General features: G+C 43.4%; 2 protein-coding genes across 5 annotated transcripts; both read left to right on the top strand.

Moving 5' to 3' along the window:
- The first annotated feature begins 1,643 nt into the window (after window positions 1–1,643).
- On the top strand, window positions 1,644–16,650 carry LOC115177799 (hexokinase-1). Its single transcript, XM_029738767.1, has 18 exons — window positions 1,644–2,031; window positions 3,659–3,821; window positions 6,037–6,185; window positions 7,100–7,219; window positions 7,590–7,685; window positions 7,769–7,868; window positions 8,131–8,314; window positions 8,707–8,862; window positions 9,036–9,269; window positions 9,506–9,810; window positions 10,303–10,451; window positions 10,705–10,824; window positions 11,407–11,502; window positions 13,674–13,773; window positions 14,031–14,214; window positions 14,524–14,679; window positions 15,007–15,240; window positions 15,563–16,650. The coding sequence occupies exons 1-18, from the start codon at window positions 1,969–1,971 to the stop codon at window positions 15,711–15,713; spliced, it is 2,760 nt and encodes a 919-aa protein (XP_029594627.1). The 5' UTR covers window positions 1,644–1,968; the 3' UTR covers window positions 15,714–16,650.
- Window positions 16,651–17,414: 764 nt separating this feature from the next.
- Window positions 17,415–22,639, top strand: LOC115177800 (zinc finger and BTB domain-containing protein 45-like). Of its 4 annotated transcripts, none has more exons than XM_029738771.1 (7): window positions 17,415–17,744; window positions 18,408–18,505; window positions 18,723–19,790; window positions 20,710–20,844; window positions 21,086–21,235; window positions 21,343–21,607; window positions 21,771–22,639. In XM_029738771.1, exons 3-7 carry the CDS (start codon window positions 18,726–18,728, stop codon window positions 22,175–22,177), a joined length of 2,022 nt encoding a protein of 673 aa, XP_029594631.1. In that variant the 5' UTR covers window positions 17,415–17,744; window positions 18,408–18,505; window positions 18,723–18,725; the 3' UTR covers window positions 22,178–22,639. The 4 variants fall into 4 exon arrangements, with proteins under 4 accessions (XP_029594631.1, XP_029594630.1, XP_029594628.1 ...); XM_029738770.1 differs by having other exon boundaries at window positions 17,416–17,744; window positions 18,408–18,492; window positions 18,657–19,790; XM_029738768.1 differs by having other exon boundaries at window positions 17,416–17,744; window positions 18,408–19,790.
- The last annotated feature ends 2,208 nt before the right edge of the window (window positions 22,640–24,847 follow it).

The raw sequence follows: 24,847 nt of genomic DNA, 5'->3' as shown, positions 1-24,847 counted from the left end.
ATTCTCTCTCTGTGGCCTCTCACAGTGAAGCCAGAGACAAGGTCACCTTGGAGCGGCCATGATGGTACCAGGCAGTCTTTTTGGAGGAGAGAGCGACAGGTCAACCAAACACAAAGCGCACTCTCTCTCAAGCTGCTCCTTTGGAGGACAGAACAGAGAGAGGGAAAACCCTTCTTTCCCCTGAGGCCAGTGGAGAGGGGGTAGAGGGAAAGGAGTAGGGAGGGAGGAGGAGGGGAGAAAAGAGGGGGAGGTCCTAATTCACTATAGAGTTGATGGAAAAAGACGTCAGAAGCGTCACGCGTCATTGAGTCAGCCGAGATGGTTCAGTTTACGTAGAGCGTGAGGTTGACGTACTGGTGACTGCAGTGGAGGAAAGAAAGGGGATATTTAACACCTTCAAGACCAGGTATAGTAATGTTGAGTTTTGTTGCATCAGATCATCAGAAATTGATATGGTGTTTCAGTCCTTGTGTTTTATACCATTGACAGGACATTTGTTTTGTGGTTAAAACTTGAAGGTCAAAAGACAAAAGAAAGGTGACTGTCATAAGCAGCTGTAATATTTTGAGAAATTTACATTTTAGTGACATTTCAAAACAGAAAGAAATATCCTTCTGGATGAAATGGCACACATAATAGATTAGCTATTTTGGTAAATCAGTATTGAGTAGTTGTTTGAAATATAATTTTTTCTCAATGGAAACCAAATAAAAAAACAATAGGATGGCATTCAGAATATTAAAAAACAGTGACACACAGAACTTTTCCTCAGATATCTGCCCGCTTCTTCTCAAGACTACAGTTGGTGAGAGTGGTGAGATGATTTCAAACTTCTTCTCTACCTCAGGCTCAAGACCACGTACATTAAGCACTCAAGTCGTTAGATACATTTTTCCATCCGGACTCTTCACTGAATCATCTCTGACTTGTTTTATCAAGGCCCCACCAAATATCCAAACCTGTCCTAAATTTCAAGAGGTTTGACCTCATCAATATAATTATGAAAAAGAACTTGCGATGTCCACTGTTTCCACTTTGGAAAGAGGTCACAGGATCACAGACCACATGAAACTTTGATGGGGCAATGGAAGTAGAATAGGTGTCACAAACACAAACACTTAACTCAGAGACCTTACCTAAAGTATATTTCTATATATTTCCCTGGAGCTTTAGCTGCTGGTTTGTGATGCTATCTGTCAGGATGCCCTTCAGTCACCTCCACTCATCCAGCTGATGCCCCAGCATAAGGAGAGGAATGACATCATGGATGCTGTGGCAACATGAGACATGCCGGCCGGGCGGGCGTCTCTCCCGGCCGGCATGTCTGTCACGTCTGTCACGTGCTCCTTTTTCTCTAACTCTATCTTTCGATCTCTCTCTCTGCTGCTGTGAGGAGAGGGGTGGGATACTGTATCAACTGCCTCCACTTCCTCCCTTATCCATTTCTCTTGCAATCCCCATCTCCCTCCCACCTCGCTCTCTCTCTTCCTATCCCCCGCTCCTCTCTTCCTTTGCTAAACTGAAGGTGAAGTCCTCAGCCCACCCTCCCCTTGCCATACCCCTCCCCCAGCAGCCCCGGCTCAGCCAATCAAAGTGTACGGTGGGGGCAGGGCATAGCTGACCACCATTCCAGTGCAGCACTGCATTCACCGACAGCCAGGCAGCTAGCAGAGAGAAGCTAGGAAAGATAGCACCACAGCACTGAGACACAGACAAGACACTGTGTGTGTGCCAGTGTGTGTGCAACCCAGGCATATCTTCTTCCTCTTCACTGTTTTACTAGCACTTTTACCTCACAACTCTCTTCAAGTGGGACTAGGGCAGCTCAGGCCTGCTTTCCCTCCACATTAGGATAAAGAAGGGATCAGTGAAGGACAAACGAGAGCTTGGATATCGGTTGTTCTTTCCTCCCTTTTCTCTCACCTCCGTCCGTCAGTCGCTGACAGCCCTCGCATACGTGCAGGCAGGATGATAGCGGCACAGCTTCTGGCATATTACTTCACTGAGCTGAAGGATGACCAGGTTAAGAAGGTGAGTGACTACAACACTTTTACTGTACTCTTCCCTCTAGAATGGGTCAGTTTTGTAACAGTAGACGCTGCTGACAGCCACGGACACCGGTTGATGGTTGATGCTCCATGCATATCAATATGCCTCTGGGGGCGTTTGATGAGGCTGGGCGAGGACGGAGCTTTGGGAGGGATGCCATGATGGACATCTGATTTAATTTTGATGAGTGGTTAGTCTTGTCTAGAGTAAGTATTGGAACAGGAGTGTGCAGTTTGTAATAAACGCAGTGTGTGTCCTTGAGATTAGGATGTGCTAGCTGGTGGTGGTCGTGATGCAGTGCATGCTAGCACCCCTCTCATCGCTAAGGAGCGTTTCCGGGGCATCGGTTGCCGGGGCGTCAGAAGCAGACAGGTGTCTGTGAGCTAGGGGCTGCTGGGAAGGAAGCCGTAAGCACTTCCTCTCTCCTTCCCTCTCTTCTCTCTGACTCCTCTCTCCGTCTCTCCCTCTCCATCGTCATGGAAACAGTTAAAGTGCCAAACCACACCTTGCCTCACCATCCTGCTCCCCTGACACTAGGCCTGTAACCAAATCAATTCCCTCGCTCATTCCCGTGGATAGGAGGGAACATGCCCGTTAGTGATAGACAAATGTTGACCTCAGATCAGAACAGAAACAAGGCACGACATGCAGATGTCAGAGAAGCATCAGAGCATCTAGTTGTCTCAGGACACACATTATACATTAATAAATCCATTGGTTTTGACTTGACCTGTGTGACATCCCCTAGAGACTGAGTAAAGACAGAGTGGCTCATTCTCTGACCGAGTGTGGGATAGGATTTGTGATGTCATACGTGACGTGTAGTGCAGCATGTGCACGTGCCCCTAGTACTGTAGCTAGCTAATGTGTGATTCACCACAGCAGTGAAAATGTTCAGGCCCCTGGGAATAAACCCAGTTAACCATCACATTCCTGATTAAGACCAGTACGAGGGCTGATTCAGCAAAATATTATGACGTCAATTATTATGACAGTATATTATACTACTACTATACTTAATTTAATATTCTCATAATGAATATATGAATATATGAATATATGATAAAAACATGTTGACGCTCCAAAATTGTACTAATATTTATCATTGTGATGAAATCAGATGGTCTCTGATAGCGTGCATTACATCATGTTTGTAGCCTAGTACTACTAAATTACTAGCACCGCACACATACTCGTCTCTATGTGAAGGCTGCACAATGCTATTTATATCAGGACAATCATTCTCCAGCTATCGGCTCTACAGCAGTAATATTGTTCAGCTCAGCTCTTCTTTTTGGAGCCACATAGCCACTGATGAATACTAATGCCACTGCAAGAGATGATATAATAATCTGTGGATCCTAGCCAATTGTTCCCTCTGGATTGTGTTCCATTGCACTCTGGAAAAATATGACAACTTGTAATGTTTGTCTGTCTTCATATTGCTAAGTACCTGCACTCCATCACTGGTTGAGTAATATACAGTATCATAACGATACATAATAGTTAGGGTCAGTTAAGCTCAAGACCCTAATCCTTGAATATACTGTACCATGATGACACATCATCATAACATATTGTATCCATTCTTTCCTGTGGTGGTCTATAGATCGACAAGTACCTTTACTCCATGCGTTTCTCTGACGAGACGCTGCATGACATCAAGTGTCGGTTCCGGCGGGAGCTGGAGAACGGGCTGGGTCGCGACACCAACACCACCGCGACCGTCAAGATGCTGCCCACCTTTGTCAGGTCCATCCCTGATGGATCAGGTAAAGTGTCAAGTTAATACAGAGTAAACTTCAATACAATAGTGGTTCTGTGTGGCTCAGTTGGTTCACGAGCCAAAACGGGTCGCCAAAAATTGTGCACAAAGTCATCCATTTTGTATGATATGTTACATCATTCAAAAAATAATAATAATTATTTTCCTGCAATTCGGGTGATATGTTACGAATTCAAATTAATTTAATATGTTACAAATTGGAAAGTGCTTATCCCGTTTAATCTCTTTAATAAAGTACAGCAATATATACATTGGTAATAATCCACACTGATGATGTCAGCTGCCTCTCTGCATAACAAAAAAAAACTATACATTCATAACCATAGGATAATGGCATGGATCCCATTTGGACCTGCAGCTTGCATATCTACTGGCATGTCCTTTCAGGCTACTTCTATGCAGTAAAAGCACCAAATTACCACTATTGGACCTTTAACTCTACATAGAAAATAGTGTTTATACTGTAAGCACTTTAAAGCACACTACACTCCCAGCTTTATCTGTCCTGCAAAAATGTGCTGAGTTGTTTTAAATGGCCAGTGCCATTCTGTGACATTAGGCTTTTTGTGTGTACTGTGTGGCCCCTGTATTTGAAGTTGGCAGGTCATATGGCCATCCAGCGCCATTGTTGTGAGCCCAGGAGCAAAGCAGTGCTCTCTGTGGCCACTAGAGTGTCTATGGGCTGTCAGTATGATTAGCTGTGCTATAGCAGTGCATGATAACATTTAATTTCGCTGGCGCTGATCATTCAAATGCTAGATACAGAGACACTGAGCTCATGCAAATGATGCAGGGGTCTACCATTGGGGTAGTTGGGTTTACTGGGGACAGTTGGGGTTATTTTTTTCAGTTTATAGTATATAAAATGTATATGTTGTAGTTTAGTTTAAAGTTACAGGTAAGATTTATAGTTTAAGACATGAAAAAAGAGGAGATGAGTTCACTGTTTGTTTCCTTGTTTGTTTACTGCTGATTGCCTGTCAACATCAGTTAAAATGCCCAGCCCTCGTAAATTAATAACTAGAGTATTGGGTTACATTAACAAATGTAATGTTAAATGTCAACAGGCATAAAGTTATTACTTTGGAGAAGGGGAGGGGAAATACTATATGTAAAATGTTGCCTGATAATAAAATGTCAGAAAGCTATTTTGAACTTGCTGATAGTAGAGCCCACTGATAGTAGAGCCCACTGCTGATTGTAGAGGCCACTGCTGAGAGTAGAGGACATTGTCAAGAGGTTTACTCCAAACATCCAACCTATGCATAGACCAGGGTGGCCTGTCTTTGTTTGTAAACAGAGCGGCCTATGGACAGTAAATGCCAAGGCCCAACAAGGCTAGCCTTGCAGAGGGGTCGTATCATAAAGCCAGTCTGCCTTGAGCAGTTCCCTGTCATCTCACATGTTATAAATAGCCATCGTTTTCAGCCACTGGACATGAGAGGGTCCGGGAAGGGGGATTCAGTCAAAGTTCAAAGTTGAGGCTATGGTGACAGCTGACAACTGATATGTATCAAGTATGTGAGATGTGTGTAAAAGTATTATCAACAATTTACTTAGTTACACAGGCCAATTACAAGCCATCAATGCCATGATCAACAAGATAGCAACACATGCAATATATTTTCTGTGACAGTTTCTTTACAGAGTAAGGCACAATGAATATCAACAGTGGAGAACGCTTTTAACTGCTGGCCCTTTACTGTAAACTACAATCTAGATGGAACAACAGCACTCTATAGCAGTGTTATAACAGAACATTACCTAGTTAGCCTGAGGATAGAATTCTACTTTGCTTTAATGGCAGCTACAAATGGAGTCATCCTCTAGTCTGTAGACCATCAGACACACCTCCATCCAATACAGCTCAGTGACATTTCATTCCAGACAGGTCAAGGGAACAGATTGTGATAATGCTTTGTGGTCAACACCAGACAGATGTAGTGTAATTAGATCAGCTTGGTGCCTGATCTATACAATCAATATAAACAGGCCTTGCTTTACCTTTTGAGGACAGAGTATGATTTTGTCTCCTTTCCTATAATGACATATAATCCTGATATATAGCACCTGGCAGGCAATAAATTCAGTTCACCTAAAATGAATTATGTAGTTAGTAACATGCTACTTGAAAGACACTAGAAAATAGGTAATGTTGTATTTTTTTCTGCATTTTTATTTTATTTTCTCCAATCTGACAGAAAAGGGAGATTTCTTAGCTCTGGATCTGGGTGGCTCCAACTTCCGTATCCTGCGCGTGAAGGTGACACAAGACAAGAAGCAGCCGGTTCAGATGGAAAGCCTGGTCTACGAGACCCCTGAGGACATTATCCATGGGAGTGGGACGCAGGTCAACAACACCACAAAACACCACCAAAAAACAAACCAAAACACCCTCAAAAACACAACAAAACACACTAAAAGACAACAAAAAATCCTCAAAACTCCCCAAACACTCCCAGAGGTTCTCCGGGTCAAACAATAACGAACACTCTGTATAAAAGCAGTCACTCAATATTGTTGTATGGATCTGTTTGTCCTATGAAGTGGATGTGACATCAAGACCCCCATCACTACACTGTTGACCTCTGTTGACTGTTGAAACTCCCTGAGAGGGCAGTTGGCAACTGTAACGTGATACCCACAACAATTCTGTAATGAGAGAGATCAATTGTGATTGGTTGAAACAAAAAAACATTCCATGCTGTAACCGATAGGCCTACAGAGTGGTCGTAGTAGAGGACTGACTTGAAGAACTGCTGGCTACCATCATGATTTTATTTATTTATTTATTTCACCTTTATTTAACCAGGAAGGCCAGTTGAGAACAAGTTCTCATTTACAACTGCGACCTGGCCAAGATAAAGCAAAGCAGTGCGACAAAAACAACAACACAGAGTTACACATAAACAAACATACAAAATAAAGAAAAATAGAAAAAACTATGTACAGTGTGTGCAAATGTAGAAGAGTAGGGATGTAAGGCAATAAATAGGCCCTAGAGGCGAAAATAATTACAATTTAGCATTAATACTGGAGTGATAGATGTGCAGATGATGATGTGCAAGTAGAGATACTGGGGTGCAAAAGAGCAAGAGGGTAAGTAATAATATACGGATGATTCACCAATTCAAACCAGTTTAATTGTTAATTAGGTGTTTGATAAGCCAATTTGGTTGCCTTGCTGCTACTGTTATTATGTGTAATTGTATAACTACGTGCTTCTGTCTCACTCCTCAAGGCAAGTTATTTTTATGTCTGTAGCTCTTTGACCATGTCGCAGAATGCCTTGGTGACTTCATGGAGAAGCAAAAGATCAAGGATAAAAAACTCCCTGTAGGATTCACATTCTCCTTCCCATGTGCACAAACTAAACTGGACGAGGTAAGAGGTTCCAATAATGTATGCTTTTATAATGTTTTAATGCTTTATTTGAGATGTTGAGAAACCATAATAAATGGCATTATAAAATGTATTATATTTAAGTATAAGACAACTTTTAGGGTTTGAGTTTGTACAGTTCTGTTGTATAGAGTATATAACTGTGGGGGTGGTACCTGCCTGGGGGGACAAAATCCTAATAAAAAAAAAATGTCCACAAAGCCAACACTAGCCAGCACTAGCCAGCACTAGCCAGCACTAGCCAACACTAGCCAACACTAGCCAACATTAACTAAGACTAGCTAAGACTACCTAAGACTAGCACTAGGTGGTCATAGGACAGATGTATTAAAGAAAGTGCTGTCTATTACAGGCCGTCTTAGTGACTTGGACAAAGAAGTTCAAAGTGAGTGGTGTAGAAGGCATGGATGTCGTGAAGCTTCTGAACAAGGCCATCAAGAAACGAGGGGTGAGCTTTCTTATTTCTTAACCATAATTGAATTACCACGTGTGCCACTAGAAGAGATTTAGAAAACATATTGTATTTGTCAGGACTATGAAGCTGACATCATGGCAGTGGTCAATGACACAACCGGAACGATGATGACCTGTGGGTTTGACGATCAACGATGTGAAGTTGGCATCATCATAGGTGAGGATACACAGCATTCAATACAATTATGTTCACATACGCACAAAAAGGGTTATTGATAAAATGTGGTAAAAGAACTGTTCAGCTTGCCAATGGCAAAGAATGGCCATGGCTTTGTAGACTCATGTTAATTCTAAATTCTACACAGAGAGGCACAGCTCTAATGAAAATGAAGCAGATGTCAATTTTGCGGCACAGTATTCTCCTGTGGCTTGCCGTAGTGCTCCAGACAGGTTATTTACTAGGCTGGGTATACTTTCAGGTACTGGTACTAATGCCTGCTATATGGAGGAGCTGCGGCACATTGACCTGGTGGAGGGAGACGAGGGCAGGATGTGCATCAACACAGAGTGGGGGGCGTTCGGGGACGACGGGTCCCTGGAGGACCTCCGTACAGAGTTTGACCGGGAGATCGACCGAGGCTCCCTCAACCCTGGGAAACAGCTGTAAGTCAAGATGCAGGGCCTGCATTGTACTCAGGACTGCTATGTGGAATATGTGTTGTTGCTATAACGGAGTTATAACCTAAAGCTAATTCCAGTGCAATTTGTCAGTTAAACTTCCATTGAATCAGGCACTTTTTGCAGCCTCAAAAGTGTCATAAAATCACTACAAGTGGTAAATATATAGGACTCCAGGCCAGGGGCTTGTCACCCTCACCGCCAAGATAAAAAAGAAAACATTGTAGATATTGTTTAACCCAAGCAGGTATTTACAAAATCTCCAGGAAGAGTCATGTTACATAACAATAAATCCTCAGAGAAAGTAAAGCTGTGTATTTGTTTACAAGCCCTAAATATCAACTGACAGTGTCTCTGTTGTGTCTTTGTCTGGGAAGGTTTGAGAAGATGGCCAGCGGGATGTTCATGGGAGAGCTGGTCCGCCTCATCCTGGTCAAGATGGCCAAGGAGGGACTGCTGTTCGAGGGTCGGATAACCCCCGAGCTTCTGACAAAAGGGAAGATCGAAACTAAGCATGTTTCAGCCATTGAGAAGTAAGAGGTCAACCATGGACAGTTTCTTCCAAGTAAAATATACACAACTCCATTGTTTTTGTGGACTATATAACCTCCATTACATACAATGAAAAGTTATTTGAGGCTAAGTGAGTTGTAGAGCTCAAGCACTACATAAATGCTTGCCATTGACCTCTCTCTCCCCATGACAGGAGCAAGGAAGGCCTGACCAAATGCAAAGAGATTCTAACGAGGCTTGGGGTGGAGCCTTCTCAAGAGGACTGTGTTGCTGTGCAACACGTGTGCACCATTGTGTCCTTCCGCTCTGCGAACCTCATCGCAGCTACACTGGGAGGTATCCTTACTCGGCTGAAGGACAACAAGGGAGTCGCCCGCCTGCGCACCACTGTGGGCATTGATGGGTCGATGTACAAGATGCACCCTCAGTGAGTACTCAATCCTACTGGAGGTCGATAGGACCTCCTCTGTGCAAGAACACAATAAGAGAACAGAAAGGAATTTCAAAATAGCCACAGGTGTCAAAGAATATGCTGGTCTCTACCACAAGTGATTATGCAATAACTTATCAAGACTGACATTTCCCTGAGTACTAGGCTTCGATACAGAAATCCAAACAGCTTGTAATCTCTCCCATCCATCCGCCCTTCTCCTCTCTCTGCAGATATGCCCGGCGTCTCCACAAGACGGTGCGGCGTTTGGTGCCCGACTCTGACGTCCGTTTCCTGCTGTCCGAGAGCGGAAGTGCCAAGGGTGCTGCCATGGTGACGGCAGTGGCGTACCGTCTGGCCGACCAGACGCGCCAGATCGCCCAGACACTGGCCGAGTTCCGTCTGAGCAAAGCCCAGCTGCTGGAGGTGAAGAAAAGGATGAGGACGGAGATCGAGAATGGCCTGGGGAAAAAGACTCACGACTCGGCCACCGTCAAGATGCTGCCCACCTACGTGCGCAGCACGCCTGACGGAACAGGTGACCAACAGGAGGGGGTTGTGGAAGGATGAATGGATGGATAGCAGGAAGGATTTAAAGAAGGAATTAATATATCTTCTCACCACTATTCAGAGTTGGCGGGAATCAGTTCCATCTGAATTGTAGTCGATTCAGGAACTCAATTACACCTCCATAGAGGAATTCCTTGTTCAACTGTTAGGGAATAAAATGGGACTGACCCCCCACAAAAGTTTAAAAGCTTCAGTGTTTTCATAATTGGTCTACTTTTTGTACTTTTGTATAATCCTTGGGCATTTGCATGTTAGAATCCCTTCATTTTTACTGAACTATCACCCAATATCCATGCCTAATCTGAACAGGCAAACAGATTAAGGTCACCGACCTCAAGCAATTCATACAGGTAGAACTATGAGAATCCACATTTGAAGCATGAGAATATCTTATGGAAATAGTGGTAGTTTGTATGGTATTGTAATATCATTAGCTAATAAGCAAGCCCTCATGTTACAGAAAATGGGGATTTCCTGGCTCTGGATCTGGGAGGGACAAACTTCCGGGTGCTGCTGGTTAAGATCCGTAGTGGGAAAAGGCGTACAGTGGAGATGCACAACAAAATCTACGCCATTCCCATCGAGGTCATGCAGGGCATGGGAGAGGAGGTACAGCAATGGCTGAAATTACTAAATGTCATTAGCCAAAAGCCATTCGATCTCAATTCATGAACTATGATTCATCCATTTTCAAATGTCCAGATACGGACTTCTGTAATTTTTTCATCCATAAATTGAGTCTTATTTCTGTCTGCACTGAAATACAGTCAGCACATCATCAAGCCAATTAATCTTTAAATTCATAATTGAATGAATGCAGTCAGCGTATGATTAAAGCCGTTTTTTCCACCGTTTCCTCTAGCTCTTTGACCACATTGTGTACTGCATCTCTGACTTCCTGGACTACATGGGCATGAAGAGCGCCCGTCTGCCTCTGGGCTTCACATTTTCCTTCCCCTGCCACCAGAAGAGCCTGGATGCGGTGAGTAGTTTATCTGCTGGCTAACATCTACCCTGGATGAGAACACAAAATATATCCTGTCACACAAGATCCTCCAAAAATGGAATCACTCTCACTGACAATTATGATCAACATTCGCATTTCACAGTATATTTCATTGATCGTTCTCAGAGTGACAGTCATGTCTGCTATAACTAGAAAATATGTGGATGCACCGAATATCAAGTTAATGTGTTAAGGTGATCGTAGAGCTGGGACGATAAACCGAAAATTATTGACACCGACCACTTATCGAAGGCATTTCTCTGATATCGTTAATTACAATAAGTAGCCTATACTAGAGAAATATGAAGTTTGAAATTAAATAAGTTTGCTAATATGGGTGAATGTTAATGGGACAATTGATGGCTACAACAATAAATCTTTTTTGCTTTTGTTTAAAGTGTAATAAAAAAAACTGCGGTGTGCATTGTTATAAACGTATTGTTCTATTTAGTGTTATTTCATAAATTAACGCAATTTATCGCAATATGGATTTTTGCCCATATCGTCTAGCTCTAGATGATCGTAGGGTAATCCAGAAGTGCCTTTTCTGTTTTTCAGGGTATCCTTGTGAACTGGACCAAAGGCTTCAAATGCACAGACTGTGAGGGTGAAGACGTGGTGGAGCTTCTCCGGGAGGGCATCAAGAGGAAAGAGGTGAGGTTGGACACCACGCCTTATGTCACACCACTGTGATAGTATGTAACACCTCCCCACAATATAACGCCATAGAGTAGAATCAAATAACTGGTGTGGAACCAGTTGCCAACAATTTTTCAGTGAGAATCACTACTGGCTCAATGATTTGTCGCTAGAAGTCGCTGGATGACGTTTTGCCGTTGCCGTGACTAGTCACAGCACCAATTTGCCCTGCACAGCTGCAGTCCCCGACATAGCGTTTTCGCCACCTCTCCCACCGCACACCCCCTCCCCTTGTGCTTCTCTGCATGTGTGTGCACCATTGCAGTGACTTTTGTTGCACAGGCAGCTTCACCCATTGTTTGCGGTAGAAATGTTTGAGTGAGAAAAGTCGCTAAATGCTATCAAAACCATAGAAACCCTTGGTGGCAAAACTCCCCAAAGGCAGCCTGAAAAGTAGTTGAATTTGTTGCTAAGCCCTTTTACCCAAATAAAAGTCACTTGAGGGGTCTGAAAACTCTAAATCTAGCAACAAAATTGCTAAATTGGCAATACTGTGTGGAACTCTCATTACACTCATGCACCATAACTGAACTGCCACTACACTGTCTCAGTCACCATCAACATTAACAGCCCATGTAATGGTTGATCTCATTCATAACACCATTTATCAACAATAAATCACTCTATGGGGTTGGAAATACTGATACCATCCCAGGTAATAATGTATACATTTATTAAACAATGCAAAATGCCAAACCACAATCTATTTTTAAAACAATAGCATATCATGCTAAGTTATCATTAGGGGCATGTTCTAGTAGCATATGCTATGTCTCCATTGGCAACTTTCAGCAGTGCTGCAATAATTCAGTTATACTCAATGTGCTTCAGTCATTCTGGACTTGTTGTTCTGAGGGGTTCTCAGCCCAAATCACACACCAACATGTTTCTCAGTATCTTTTTTATCAATTTCACCCTTTTAGATGGAGGATGGAGTAAGTATTAGTTGAATGTCAATGAGTAAATTCATTCAGGAAAAAAACTAAACAGGTAAAACGGAGCCGCAATGCCAGTCTCGAAAACCTGTCCCTAGGCAACACAGTGACTGACTAGAGCCTGGTTTCAATTATGGACTATTTTGGAATAGAGGAAGTACGTCGCTACCGATGTCACTACTTTATCGGCTTGAATAAAATACTAAATATTGGCTAGCAAGATGGAGATCACTTTGGTTATTTTTAAGGAGTGCATTTCGCAAGTGGCTATTTTGCATCAACTACCTTAACTAAAACCACTGCAAAGGTATTTCCTGCAAACTTTGGTTTTGAATCGCGACATGATTTGTGGGAGAGCCAAGATAATTGCATTTTTTTTATCGACGTACTGTAGGTAGTGACCTAGTTCATCTATAACATAAGAGTCCATTACTGAAACCAGTCCCTAGTCACTGTGTTGCCTAGGGTTGGATTTCCGAGACTACCGCAATGCAGAGCTATGGAAATTGTTTAAATAGCATGTTATTAACATGAGAAAATTGTAATAAACAAGAATGCAAAAATGACTGTAAATCTTTACAGGCAAAGTATAAGGCAAATTAACTTGAGTGTTTGTTGTGACTATTTTTGTGACCCTAATTGCGAGTTTATATTTCTAGCAGCAAAAAAAAAAAAAACAGGATCTTTACAAATGGGAATGGGAATATGATATCTCTTTGTTAATTGCGTGTGTGTGTGTGTGTGTGTGTGTGTGTGTGTGTATGCCTGTCTGTCTCCTGTCTGAGCTTCTGCATAATAATGAGTGTGTGGAGGGTCAGTTGGTTGCATTGTTCTTAGAGTGCTATTTGAAAGGTTGCCATGTCTGATATCATCTTTCAGTTGAACCAGCCATTCACTAACATTTCCAGGGGAGAAAAGTGGTTCATTCATTGAAAAACAACCATTTGTACACACCAACACTCACACTGAAAATAATATTTGAAATGTACTCAATCAATTTACAGTTTGTGTGTTCTTGTTTTTTGATTTATGACATGATGCATGACTCTAAATGGAGCTTTGTGACAGTAAATTAAGGTGACGAATGAGATTACTATTTAAAGCATTGGGTGAACAGAAAATGTATAGTTCAACTCACTCAAATGTACTGTTCAACTCATAATGTTGTTTGTGTGTTGCGTGTATGTGTAGGAGTTTGACCTGGATGTGGTAGCTGTGGTGAACGACACTGTTGGAACAATGATGACGTGTGCATATGAAGAGCCCACCTGTGAGGTTGGACTTATTGCAGGTATACAGGCCACTACTTAATTTAATAAACACTTGCAGTACAAAACGGTTTTTTCTATCAATTGCAAAATAAGTTGATGAAATTGGATACAAAGCTAATGGCTAAAACTTTTATACCAAATTGTATATAATTTACTGTAATGTACATTGTAATAAGTAGTATATCCGCATTACATATAATACTGTACAGATTTATAGACCTGGGATGTCACATGCATTATAGACCTAAGACCTGGGATGTCACGTGCATTCTAACAGGGACGGGCAGTAACGCGTGTTACATGGAGGAGATGAGGAACATAGAGACGGTGGAGGGGAACGAGGGACGCATGTGCGTCAACATGGAGTGGGGTGCCTTCGGGGACAACGGGTGCCTGGACGATATCAGGACGGAGTACGACCGCGCCGTGGACGAGAACTCACTCAACGAGGGCAAACAGAGGTGACAAATTAAAAGTCAAACTAGTAAATGGCTCTCTGAGCACAGGATAGGTTGAAATCAGTTTTTTGGTTGTTGTTTTGTTAATAGCCTGAGTGTGCATCTGTACTTTATTTGAACCAGAATCCTTTATTGACTCTAAAATACTTTAATGTTATCCATAATAAAATGGTGCTTGGTATTGATTGTTGGTATGTTAGACTAAGAGTCATTGATGGCCTACTGTACTAAGCTCCCTGAGGAAAGATGGGCCTAAGTAAATAACTAAGTTATATGCCTCAAATTTTGGGTATGTTTTACTCCATGTCTCAGGTATGAGAAGATGTGTAGCGGCATGTACCTGGGAGAAATTGTGAGGAACATCCTGATTGACCTGACCAAGCGTGGCTTCCTGTTCCGTGGAAAGATCTCTGAGACGCTGAAGACCAGAGGCATCTTTGAGACCAAGTTCCTGTCCCAGATAGAGAGGTAGGGAACGTGATTAAACGAAAAAATATTTTGCTGTACTTAAATTCGACCCTATTAACTAAGGATATGTGCCTGGGGGTGTGCATAACTAGCCTGTTGTAATTTTGGATGTACAGAGATTATCTACGCTGTTGAGAACCAAAACTTAATACAATTACAAATTGTTCACAACAATGGCATCTACATTGCTACAAACACATAAGAATATGATACAGACACCTTTATGAGAATGTAACCAATATTAGGCCTACCTGTATGCACAAGTAACTATTCAGTATCCAGTGACCCAATGGCTCTTGATTGACCTTTAACCCTTTCTTTCCCCAGCGATCGCCTGGCCTTGCTGCAGGTCAGGGCCATCCTACAGCAGCTGGGTCTGGACAGCACATGTGACGACAGTATCATCGTCAAGGAGGTATGCAGCACCGTGTCCCGCCGTGCGGCTCAGATCTGCGGAGCCGGAATGGCCGGCGTGGTGGACAAGATTCGCGAGAACAGAGCGTTGGACCACCTGGACGTCACTGTGGGGGTGGACGGAACACTCTACAAACTGCACCCACAGTGAGTGATGGAGGGATAGAGAGAGAGGGAAGGAGACGGAAAAAAGGAGAGCCAGTGTTAGCTCATAGCAAACTAAATCCAAAGCTTCCTTTAAATGTTAACTGGTGGAAATTAAAAGCATGTCCATAATGACGTGTGATATTAGTGTCCGAGGATAAGGACATTTCACATCTGCTACATCTTGTCTACTTAGATATTATAGAAATATAACTCTGAGTACAACTGTAATGAATCCGCATCATCAATTCAGTGATATGTCCTATGAGAGACAATTATCCTTATAGTCGTCTGACTATGTGTGCCTGTCTCCCTGTCTCTCCAGCTTTTCCCGGATCTTCCACCAGACAGTGAAGGAGCTCGCCCCCAAGTGTAATGTTAACTTCCTGTTGTCGGAGGATGGGAGTGGCAAGGGTGCAGCCCTCATCACAGCCGTGGGCTGTCGCCAGAGAGCGCAAGAGGCGCTGCAAGCGTAATGAGCAGCCCCTCTCGTCACCTTGACAACGCCCTGCTACTCCAACTTTTCTTCCACCCACCGCACAGCCCTTCTCTCCATCTCCCCATAGCCCCGACCCGGAAGCCGTGACTCCACCTCTGCCCCACCTGGCCACTCTCACAGCCGGAGACATGTCCGCATGCATAGGGAATTAAAAATACTAGAATATTTAACCTTTATTTATTTATAATGTTTGTACATTTTCCTCAATAGCTTGTTGTCTTAAGTATCTGATAAATATAGTGCAAAATGTGTGTATTGCATAACAAAAGTTGGATTTTGCACCAAACCAAAAAGTTTTCTGTACTTTCTACTGGATATGCGAGTTACAAGAGTAGTAGTATTTTGGTGGAACTCTCAATTGAACTAGTGAACATTTGATTCAATAAATGAAACTAACAACTCCTTTATAGTGATTACACTCTTTAGATATCTTTTCCAAAAAGGCCTCTGTGCTTATAGGGTGGAAAGCAAGAGTCACGGCTGTAAAAAGTCATAATTTTACACACCACCTACAGTACATACACTACCCCCCCCCCCCCCCCCCCCCCCCCAGTTAAAGTGTTCTACCTTGTTGCTACATAAATGTGAATTACTAATATACTTTAGGTGTTGTGTTTTGTGTTCAATCCCACCTATACCTACGCATTGTGTGCACAAAGAATAAATGTTAATTGGGCCCCAAGATAAGAGTGGCTACTCCGAGCGCTTCTGTGTGTACTTGTGACTGAATGTCTCTGTGAGTCCTACTGTAACATGACCTGTAGCTTTACATGTCCAAAGCTGTATGGAGACTGCATGCCTTATTCTGAGACAAATGGAGGGTACTGGATCCTTTTATTTTATATATCAAAATAGATTTGTGTTTCAAACTGTGACACGTGAATTCATTAAATTATATTTTGTTGTGCAGTAAATACTGTGGAGATGTCTCTTTCTTAGAATTTCACTGTCCAGGAGGAGCTGATTCTACAACAACCTTCAAGACATGACAAAAGACAACTCCAATGATAGCTGGACTATTCTAAATATAAATAGACAGAATTCAAGGGTTCTCTCAAGGGTTCTTCCTTGTTGGCTATCACCGAAGAAAAAGCTGAATTAATTCAAGTTAAACATGGTATTTAAAATTCCATATTAAACTTAGTTTAGGTAAAGCAGTGGTTCTCGAATGGTTTTGCCTCGGGACACAAATTGAACAAGGTTGTCTCAGTTGCCATCCAATATTAGCATCGCCAAAATGTAATGCTATATGGATAGTAAATGTACCAATTATCACCTGGGAACAACAGCTCCACATTTCCATTGTCAATCATTTCATGTTGCCCATATTCTTGATGAAGAATGTTAAGCTCACTGATTTGAGACCTCTAAATCAACTACATAGCGCTGCTAATAACTACATTGAAAATACTGTGATTGAAAAATAGTTCAGATGTTAAATTATTAAAACATATAGGTTCATTATCATTTCTACACACGTTCTACCTGGTTTTAGTAGTTTAAGTTCAGACTGGAGCATTTTTAATTTACAAATAATCAAATAATAATATATATTTTTTTACTCAGACACTCGCGAACCAATCAAAACCTCCGTCACGACCAACCAGTTGAGAATCGCTGAGCTAATGCGTTACAATTATGCGCTACATGTAGCTAACCATCCATATGCATACAGATCTGTGTGTGATTCTGCACAAAGTCTGTGCAGTCACTGGCACTGTGCTTGCAGCAGAAATATTGGAGGAATACGCGCTAATTCTAGCTGAAAGATATTTGTTTACAGAAAGGCATGCATATTAATATACGCTTATTATTATCGCTACACACTGCAGATATGTAAATAAGGTAGAATAGTTGTCGATAGACGAATATCAAATAGGTCGAAGACCAATGCAAGAAGACTGCTAGCCAGGAAGCTAGCTAGCTAACGGTTACGTTAGTTTGTAGCTAGCTTGCCATTTTCAACCAGTGGCCAGCTAGTCAAGTTAGCCATGCTAATTGGACCCTGGTAGGTGTCAGCTTTGGTTATTATAATTTATTGTAATGTCAATAAATTTCTACAAACCACATGCTCGTAGTTGTTCATGCGAATGCACACCGAAGATGTTTGTGTGTTCACGAGACTGAATTCGTAAAGAAGAACGTCAACATACATAACATTAGCTTGATAGCTAGCTAGCATATGGTAGCATTTACTGTGACAATTTGACAGTTATTTGCCTGTCTGGTTGCATAGATATGTTTGTCTGAAATATAGCTATGTCAATAGGCCTGTCTTACGAAATATAATATCATGATGCATTACATTTATATCATCGACATTATTGCAATTCACACATACCGCTCTTTCCACTGTCACTCAACGACACAAAAAGGGCTTTAGTTAGCTATACAGATAATTCTTCCCAAAAATTATTAGCATGGGCTGTTGTCTGTCCCACGCGCCCATTTATTCCCGCCCTTATAAATCACTTGTCATGGTCAATCAGGCATGTTACCTGTGGTCATTTAGTACAGGCCACAGCCACCTGCTAATTATTTCCTATTAAATGTAATTTTGTACCTGTGAGATAAAAACTAAATATTGTTAAGGATTTAGCTAGATCAGTTATATTATGTTACAGCACATACAATTCTCTGTTGAACACAATTTTATATTTTCTTCCAGCAGGGTTGCACTGAGAGCTTGAGGTGACAAGACTGCACGGTTAGGGGAGCCCTGCAAGACTTCCAAGGAAACCCACTAACCAAAGCAGGTGCATCACTCAGTTAACCTCACACATACTATTATACCTGCAGACACAGTGGATACAACTTTATTACCTCTAAGCAGCCCGATGAGTGTTTAAGGGGAGTCACCCGGCCCGCAGTGGCCCATGCTCCTTACCCACTTCCCTCCCTGCCTTCCCTCCCCTTCAAGCTGATTCAGAGCCGACAGACACTCTCCCGGCACCACCTCCCCACCCACTCCGTCCCTCATCCTCAGGCCATGGCTGCGGGCACGGAGACGGTGCACTACATCCACCTGCACAACTCCAGCCAGTCTGTTCTGGAGGCTTTACGGACGCAGCGGCGTGAAGGCCTCTTCTGCGATGTGACGGTGCGCATACACGACGCCTCGCTGCGTGCCCACGCCTGCGTGCTGGCCGCTGGCAGCCCCTTCTTCCAGGACAAGCTGCTGCTGGGCCACTCTGAGATCTCGGTTCCGCCGCTGGTCCCTGCTGAGACGGTGAAGCAGCTGGTGGATTTTATGTACAGCGGCTCGCTAGTGGTGGTGCAGTCACAGGCCCTCTGCATCCTCACCGCTGCCAGCATCCTGCAGATTAAGACGGTCATCGACGAGTGCACCCAGATCATCTCCCAGAGGAAGGTTGCTGCTGCGGCAGCAGCCGCAGCAAGTGGAGGTGGAGGGGGGATGACAGTTGGGGTCCTGCCCAAGCAGGAGGAGCGGGGTGGGGGTAAAGGTAGGGACAGCGGTGGAGGTTGTATTGGTGGTGGTGGCGGAGTCAGCGGTGGTGGGGGTTACCAGAGCTTCTCGAGCTTCACCTTAGGGGACTGCGGAGCGAGCAACATGGTCACAGGCCTGGGCGGATCTAACTTGAGCGTTAATGTTAGCGAGAGTGGCCCAGGAGGCGCCCTGGAGCAGGCTAACCCAGTGGGGCTGATGGCTCTAGCTGACATGGGCAGCCCCGGGGCCCTGTGTGGGGCTGACGGGCTGAGCTCAGGGGCCGGCGGAGTCCTCATGAAGAACTCAAGTTGCACTCAGGATGTGAGGTACAAGCTGAGAGACCTGCTAGCGGCAACCGCTAACGGCGCCAATGCCGGAAGCTCAGGGAATCTCTCGGTCGGCTGCAGCTCTGGTGTCAGCAGCGTGGACAGCATTGGCCGGGACAGTATCCGCAGCAATGCGGCTGACCTCTCGGAGGAGCTTGTGGGGATGGACAGATACTGCGAGGCGGAGGAGATGGATGGACATCACAGAGGGAGAGACTTGGACAGGGACAGAGGGGCAGGAGGACACAGCCGCAAGCAGAGGCAGCCACTCAGGCTTCAGGTAAGATCCCCATGGTTACAGTTGTAAGGCAGGCAGATACGCAGCCAGACATCCAAAAGTGAATAAAGCAGGACTTCTAGACGGCAATTACCCTCATTGTGTCATTGCTGGAATTAAGCTATAGATCTGAACGTGTCAGCAATAAACATAATTGAAAGGAAGTTGCTGTCCAGAAGTCTTATATTAGGCTATCCTCCTAGATAATATTCCATGGACTGATTAAACAGTGAACACCCCTTCTATGGGTCATTAAACATGTTAAGTCTTGGATGTAGTGCCAGCTAGCACCTCTTTTCAGTTGTTGTTACATTATACCTAAGCCAATTCTGTATACTCTCAGAAAAAATGGTTCCAAAAGGGTTCTTTGGCTGTCCACATAGAAGAGCCCTTTTTGGTTCCAGGTAGAACCCTTTTGGGTTCAATGTGGAACATGTAACCCAAAAGGGTTCCACCTGGAATCAAAAAGGGTTTTTCAAACCCTTTTAGGTTCTAAATAGTACCTTTTTTTCTTCATTTGTACATTGAGAAATTGATATCTAAGTAATAAGGGGGTGTGGTATATGGCCAATAGTCCACAGCTAAGGGCTGTTCTTATGCACGACGTAACACGTAGTGCATGGATACATCCCTTAGCTGTGGTATATTGGCCATATACTACAAACCCCCAAGGTGCCTTATTACTATTATAAACTGGTTTCCAACATAATTAGAACAGTAAACAAGTATTTTTTTGTCATACCCATGGTATATGGTCTGATATACCACGGCTTTCACCCAATCAGCATTCAGGGCTCGAACAACCCTGTTTATAATTCTCTTTTTACTGTCTTCACATTCCTGACCATACACCACAGTTTGAAGCACCAATTTTAGACTCGATACTCTAATTGACTATATGTTTTTCTTTACCTTCTCTTAGGTTCTTGTAGGAGAGGAAGTGGTGGTGAAGGATGAAGGAGTGCAGGAGCCGGATGGAGGGGTCTTCGGCTTGGAGGAGGGAAGACGAGTTGAAGGGCAGGAGGGCACACAGGAATCCATGGCAACCTTCGGCCAGGTTAGTCTTGTCTTGTCCTAGACAGTAACTTGTTGGAGCATGGTGCTGGCAAAAAACACCAGGGCTGTGGGTTTAAACCCATATGGGCTGCATGTTCTGAATCTGTAAATTGCTTTGGATAACAGTGTCTATACTCATTCTTTCATCATTATCACAGTTTTAGAGACTTTTCATGGTTATGTATTAGGGTAAATTAAGTTAGGTAATACTCATAAGTGAATTTTGCTTCTCTGTCTTACAGGAGGGTGTATTCTATGATGAGGCTGGAGTTTTCTCCCCCGAGGCTTTCTGGCCCCAGAACGAGCCGGCTCAGACCATGTCCTTCAACCCCAGAGGAAGAGGAAACAAGCCACTGTCTCCCCCTACCTCTTCACAGTCCATCAACAATCAGGTCAGTTACAAATGTAAACAGTTTTAAAATAGTCATTGCAACAATTTGTAAACTTTAATCATGAAAGTCGTTGGTGGCCATTATTTCAATTCCTGTTTCCCTTTCAGCTACTTTTTCAGTACCCAGTCAGCCAATCACAGCCATCAGCCTCATTCTTTGTGGGCGGACCGATGGTTATTGACAGCATGGCAGGAACGGAGCACAGCCAACAAGCTCCGCCCCCGGCACCAATGACCCCTGTTCTGTCAACCTGTGGCACGCCAGGCCCCTCCCCTTCCTCCCAGGGATCTGAGACGTCCTTCGACTGCACTCACTGTGGGAAATCGTTACGTTCCAGGAAGAACTACAGCAAGCATATGTTCATACACTCCGGTAGGCCACCACTTTCTATATATACTAGTTACTATCACTTCCTTTAAAACATTTACTGTTCATGATTGTTGTATACACATGTTAAAACTCCACATAACAGATAGTCCTACTCTGATACTCATGTCATACTAACAGATCCTATTTTCTGTTGTGTGTGCCTCAGGTCAAAAGCCTCATCAGTGCAGCATCTGCTGGCGCTCCTTCTCCCTGCGCGACTACCTCCTCAAGCACATGGTGGTGCACACGGGCGTGCGCGCCTTCCAGTGCTCTGTGTGCGGCAAGCGCTTCACACAGAAGAGCTCACTCAATGTGCACATGCGCACGCACCGGGCCGAGCGCACCTTCCAGTGCACTGTGTGCCACCGGGCATTCACCCACCGCACCCTGCTGGAGCGCCACGCCCTGCAACACACCCACCATGGGGCCACCCAGGGCCAAGGGCAGGGACAGGGCCTCCAGCAGACCCCTAAACACAGCCCTCCAGCCCTGGCAGGGCCCTCGGGCATGTGCGGCTCAGCTGGGATGGGCGGCACCATGGCCAACATGCCCAGCCACGGGCCGCCCTCCTAGAAGGAGAGAGAGGGGGAGGAGGGCCCAATCCCAAACTGATCCGTCACCCCTATCCTGGAGCCATTTTCTGATCTGAGAGGATTGCTAAGTATGAGCAACATGGTGGATACTCCATCTAGACCTATTGGAGGCTGGATGGGGTTTGTGCCATATTTCTCACACCTATGAAGCCCTTGTCGATATGCAAGAGGGAGTTGCCAATAATGGAAAAAAAGGGGAGATAACTGGTTTGGGATTGGGGAAGAAAAGGGAGAGAGAGGCAGAAAGCTGTTGGAGACTAATTGCAGGAGATTGAGGGGAGGAAATGTAGGAGGGCTGAGAAACAGAGAGACAGAAAAGGGGGAGGGAGAGAAAGCAAAAAAGGAGAACAAGCTACGACTAGAAAAAGAGTGCAAGGTGATGAACCGATGAAGAAGAGAGCAAATGAATCTATGAGAGTTACCATCATACATCAAGACGACATAGGAACGATATTACATGCAGGAGGCACTGGACTACCCAGGATCATATACCTCGAAACAGGAAGAGACAGGAAATGAATTAAGGACACAACTTTTATTTTGAAATGTGACAAACGTTTCAGCATGTTGTACACACCTCAAAGAATACCTCGGCGGTCCAAAGACAGGCATTATGCTACACATGTTTAATAGCTACATCAAACAGCAAAACAGTGGGAACTAAAGCTACCTGAAATCTCTTCCTTTTAAAACCGTACAATTTTTTTTTTTTACATAATATTCCTTTACATTGTCGATATGAGTTTATTTGTCGCTCATTTCTGATTTATTGATGACGAAAACAATAAGGCAATTAATTTTAAAAAGGATCTTTCAACTATGTGACACTTTTTGGGATAAGTGAGAAAATCGGTACTTTTATCAGGCTTTTTAATCCATGTGTATGTGGGGTTATTACAGTTGGAGTCGGAAGTTTACATACACCTTAGCCAAATACATTTAAACTCAGTTTTTCGCAATTCCTGACATTTAATCCTTGTAAAAATTCCATCTTAGGTCAGTTAGGATCACCACTTTATTTTAAGAATGTGAAATATCAGAATAATAGTAGAGAGAATGATAATGATTTATTTAAGCTTTTATTTCTTTCATCACGTTCCCAGTGGGTCAGAAGTTTACATACACTCAATTAGTATTTGGTAGCATTGCCTTTAAATTATTTAACTTGGGTCAAACGTCTCAGTTAGCCTTCCACAAGCTTCCCACAATAAGTTGGGTGAATTTTGGCTCATTCCTCTTGACAGAGCTGGTGTAACTGAGTCAGGTTTGAAGGCCTCCTTGCTCGCACACGCTTTTTCAGTTCTGCCCACAAATTTCTATAGGATTGAGGTCAGGGCTTTGTGATGGCCACTCCAATACCTTGACTTTGTTGTCCTTAAGCCATAACTTTAGAAGTATGCTTGGGGTCATTGTCCATTTGGAAGACCCATTTGCGACCAAGCTTTAACTTCCTGACTGATGTCTTGAGATGTTGCTTTAATTTATCCACATCATTTTCCTCCCTCGTGATGTCATCTATTTTGTGAAGTGCACCAGTCCCTCCTGCAGCAAAGCACCCCCAACATGATGCTGCCACCCCCGTGCTTCACGATTGGGATGGTGTTCTTCAGCTTGCAAGCCACACCCTTTTTCCTCCAAACATAACAATGGTCATTATGGCCAAACAGTTCTATTTTTGTTTCATCAGACCAGAGGACATTTCTCCAAAAAGTATGGTCTTTGTCCCCATGTGCAGTTGCAAACCGTAGTCTGGCTTTTTTATGGCGGTTTTGGAGCAGTGTCTTCTGCCTTGCTGAGCGGCCTTTCAGGTTATGTCGATATAGGACTCGTTTTACTGTGGATATAGATACTTTTGTACCTGTTTCCTCCAACATCTTCACAAGGTCCTTTGCTGTTGTTCTGGGATTGATTTGCACTTTTCGCACCAAATTACATTCACCTCCAGGAGACAGAACGCGTCTCCTTCCTGAGCGGTATGACGGCTGCATGGTCCCATGGTGTTTATACTTGCGTACTATTGTTTGTACAGATGAACGTGGTACCTTCAGGCGTTTGGAAATTGCTCCCAAGGATGAACCAGACTTGTGGAGGTCTACAATTTTTTTCTGAGTTCTTGGCTAATTTCTTTTGATTTTCACATGATGTCAAGCAAAGAGGCACTGAATTTGAAGGTAGGGCTTGAAATACATCCACAGGTACACCTCCAATTGACTCAAATTATGTCAATTAGCCTATCAGAAGCTTCTAAAGCCATGACATCATTTTCTGGAATTTTCCAATCTGTTTAAAGGCACAGTCAACTTAGTGTATGTAAACTTCTGACCCATTGGAATTGTGATACAGTGAATTATAAGTGAAATAACCTGTCTATAAACAATTGTTGGAAAAACTACTTGTGTCATGCACAAGGTAGATGTCCTAACCGACTTTCCAAAACTAGTTTGTTAACAAGACATTTGTGGAGTGGTTGAAAAATGAGTTTTAATGACTCCAACCAACCTAAGTGTATGTAAACTTCCGACTTCCAACTGTATATGTACTTTTGGGGCACTTGCCAATGAATGGGAAGGTTTGTTGCTGAGAACTATAACATTTTTCTCCAACGGCTTCATTTAATACTTTAAATTGTTTTTATTGTAACTAAATAAAT

The sequence above is a fragment of the Salmo trutta genome, chromosome 38 (assembly GCF_901001165.1).
Source record: "Salmo trutta chromosome 38, fSalTru1.1, whole genome shotgun sequence".
Taxonomy (NCBI): domain Eukaryota; kingdom Metazoa; phylum Chordata; class Actinopteri; order Salmoniformes; family Salmonidae; genus Salmo; species Salmo trutta.
This window is presented reverse-complemented; position numbering and strand designations above follow the sequence as displayed.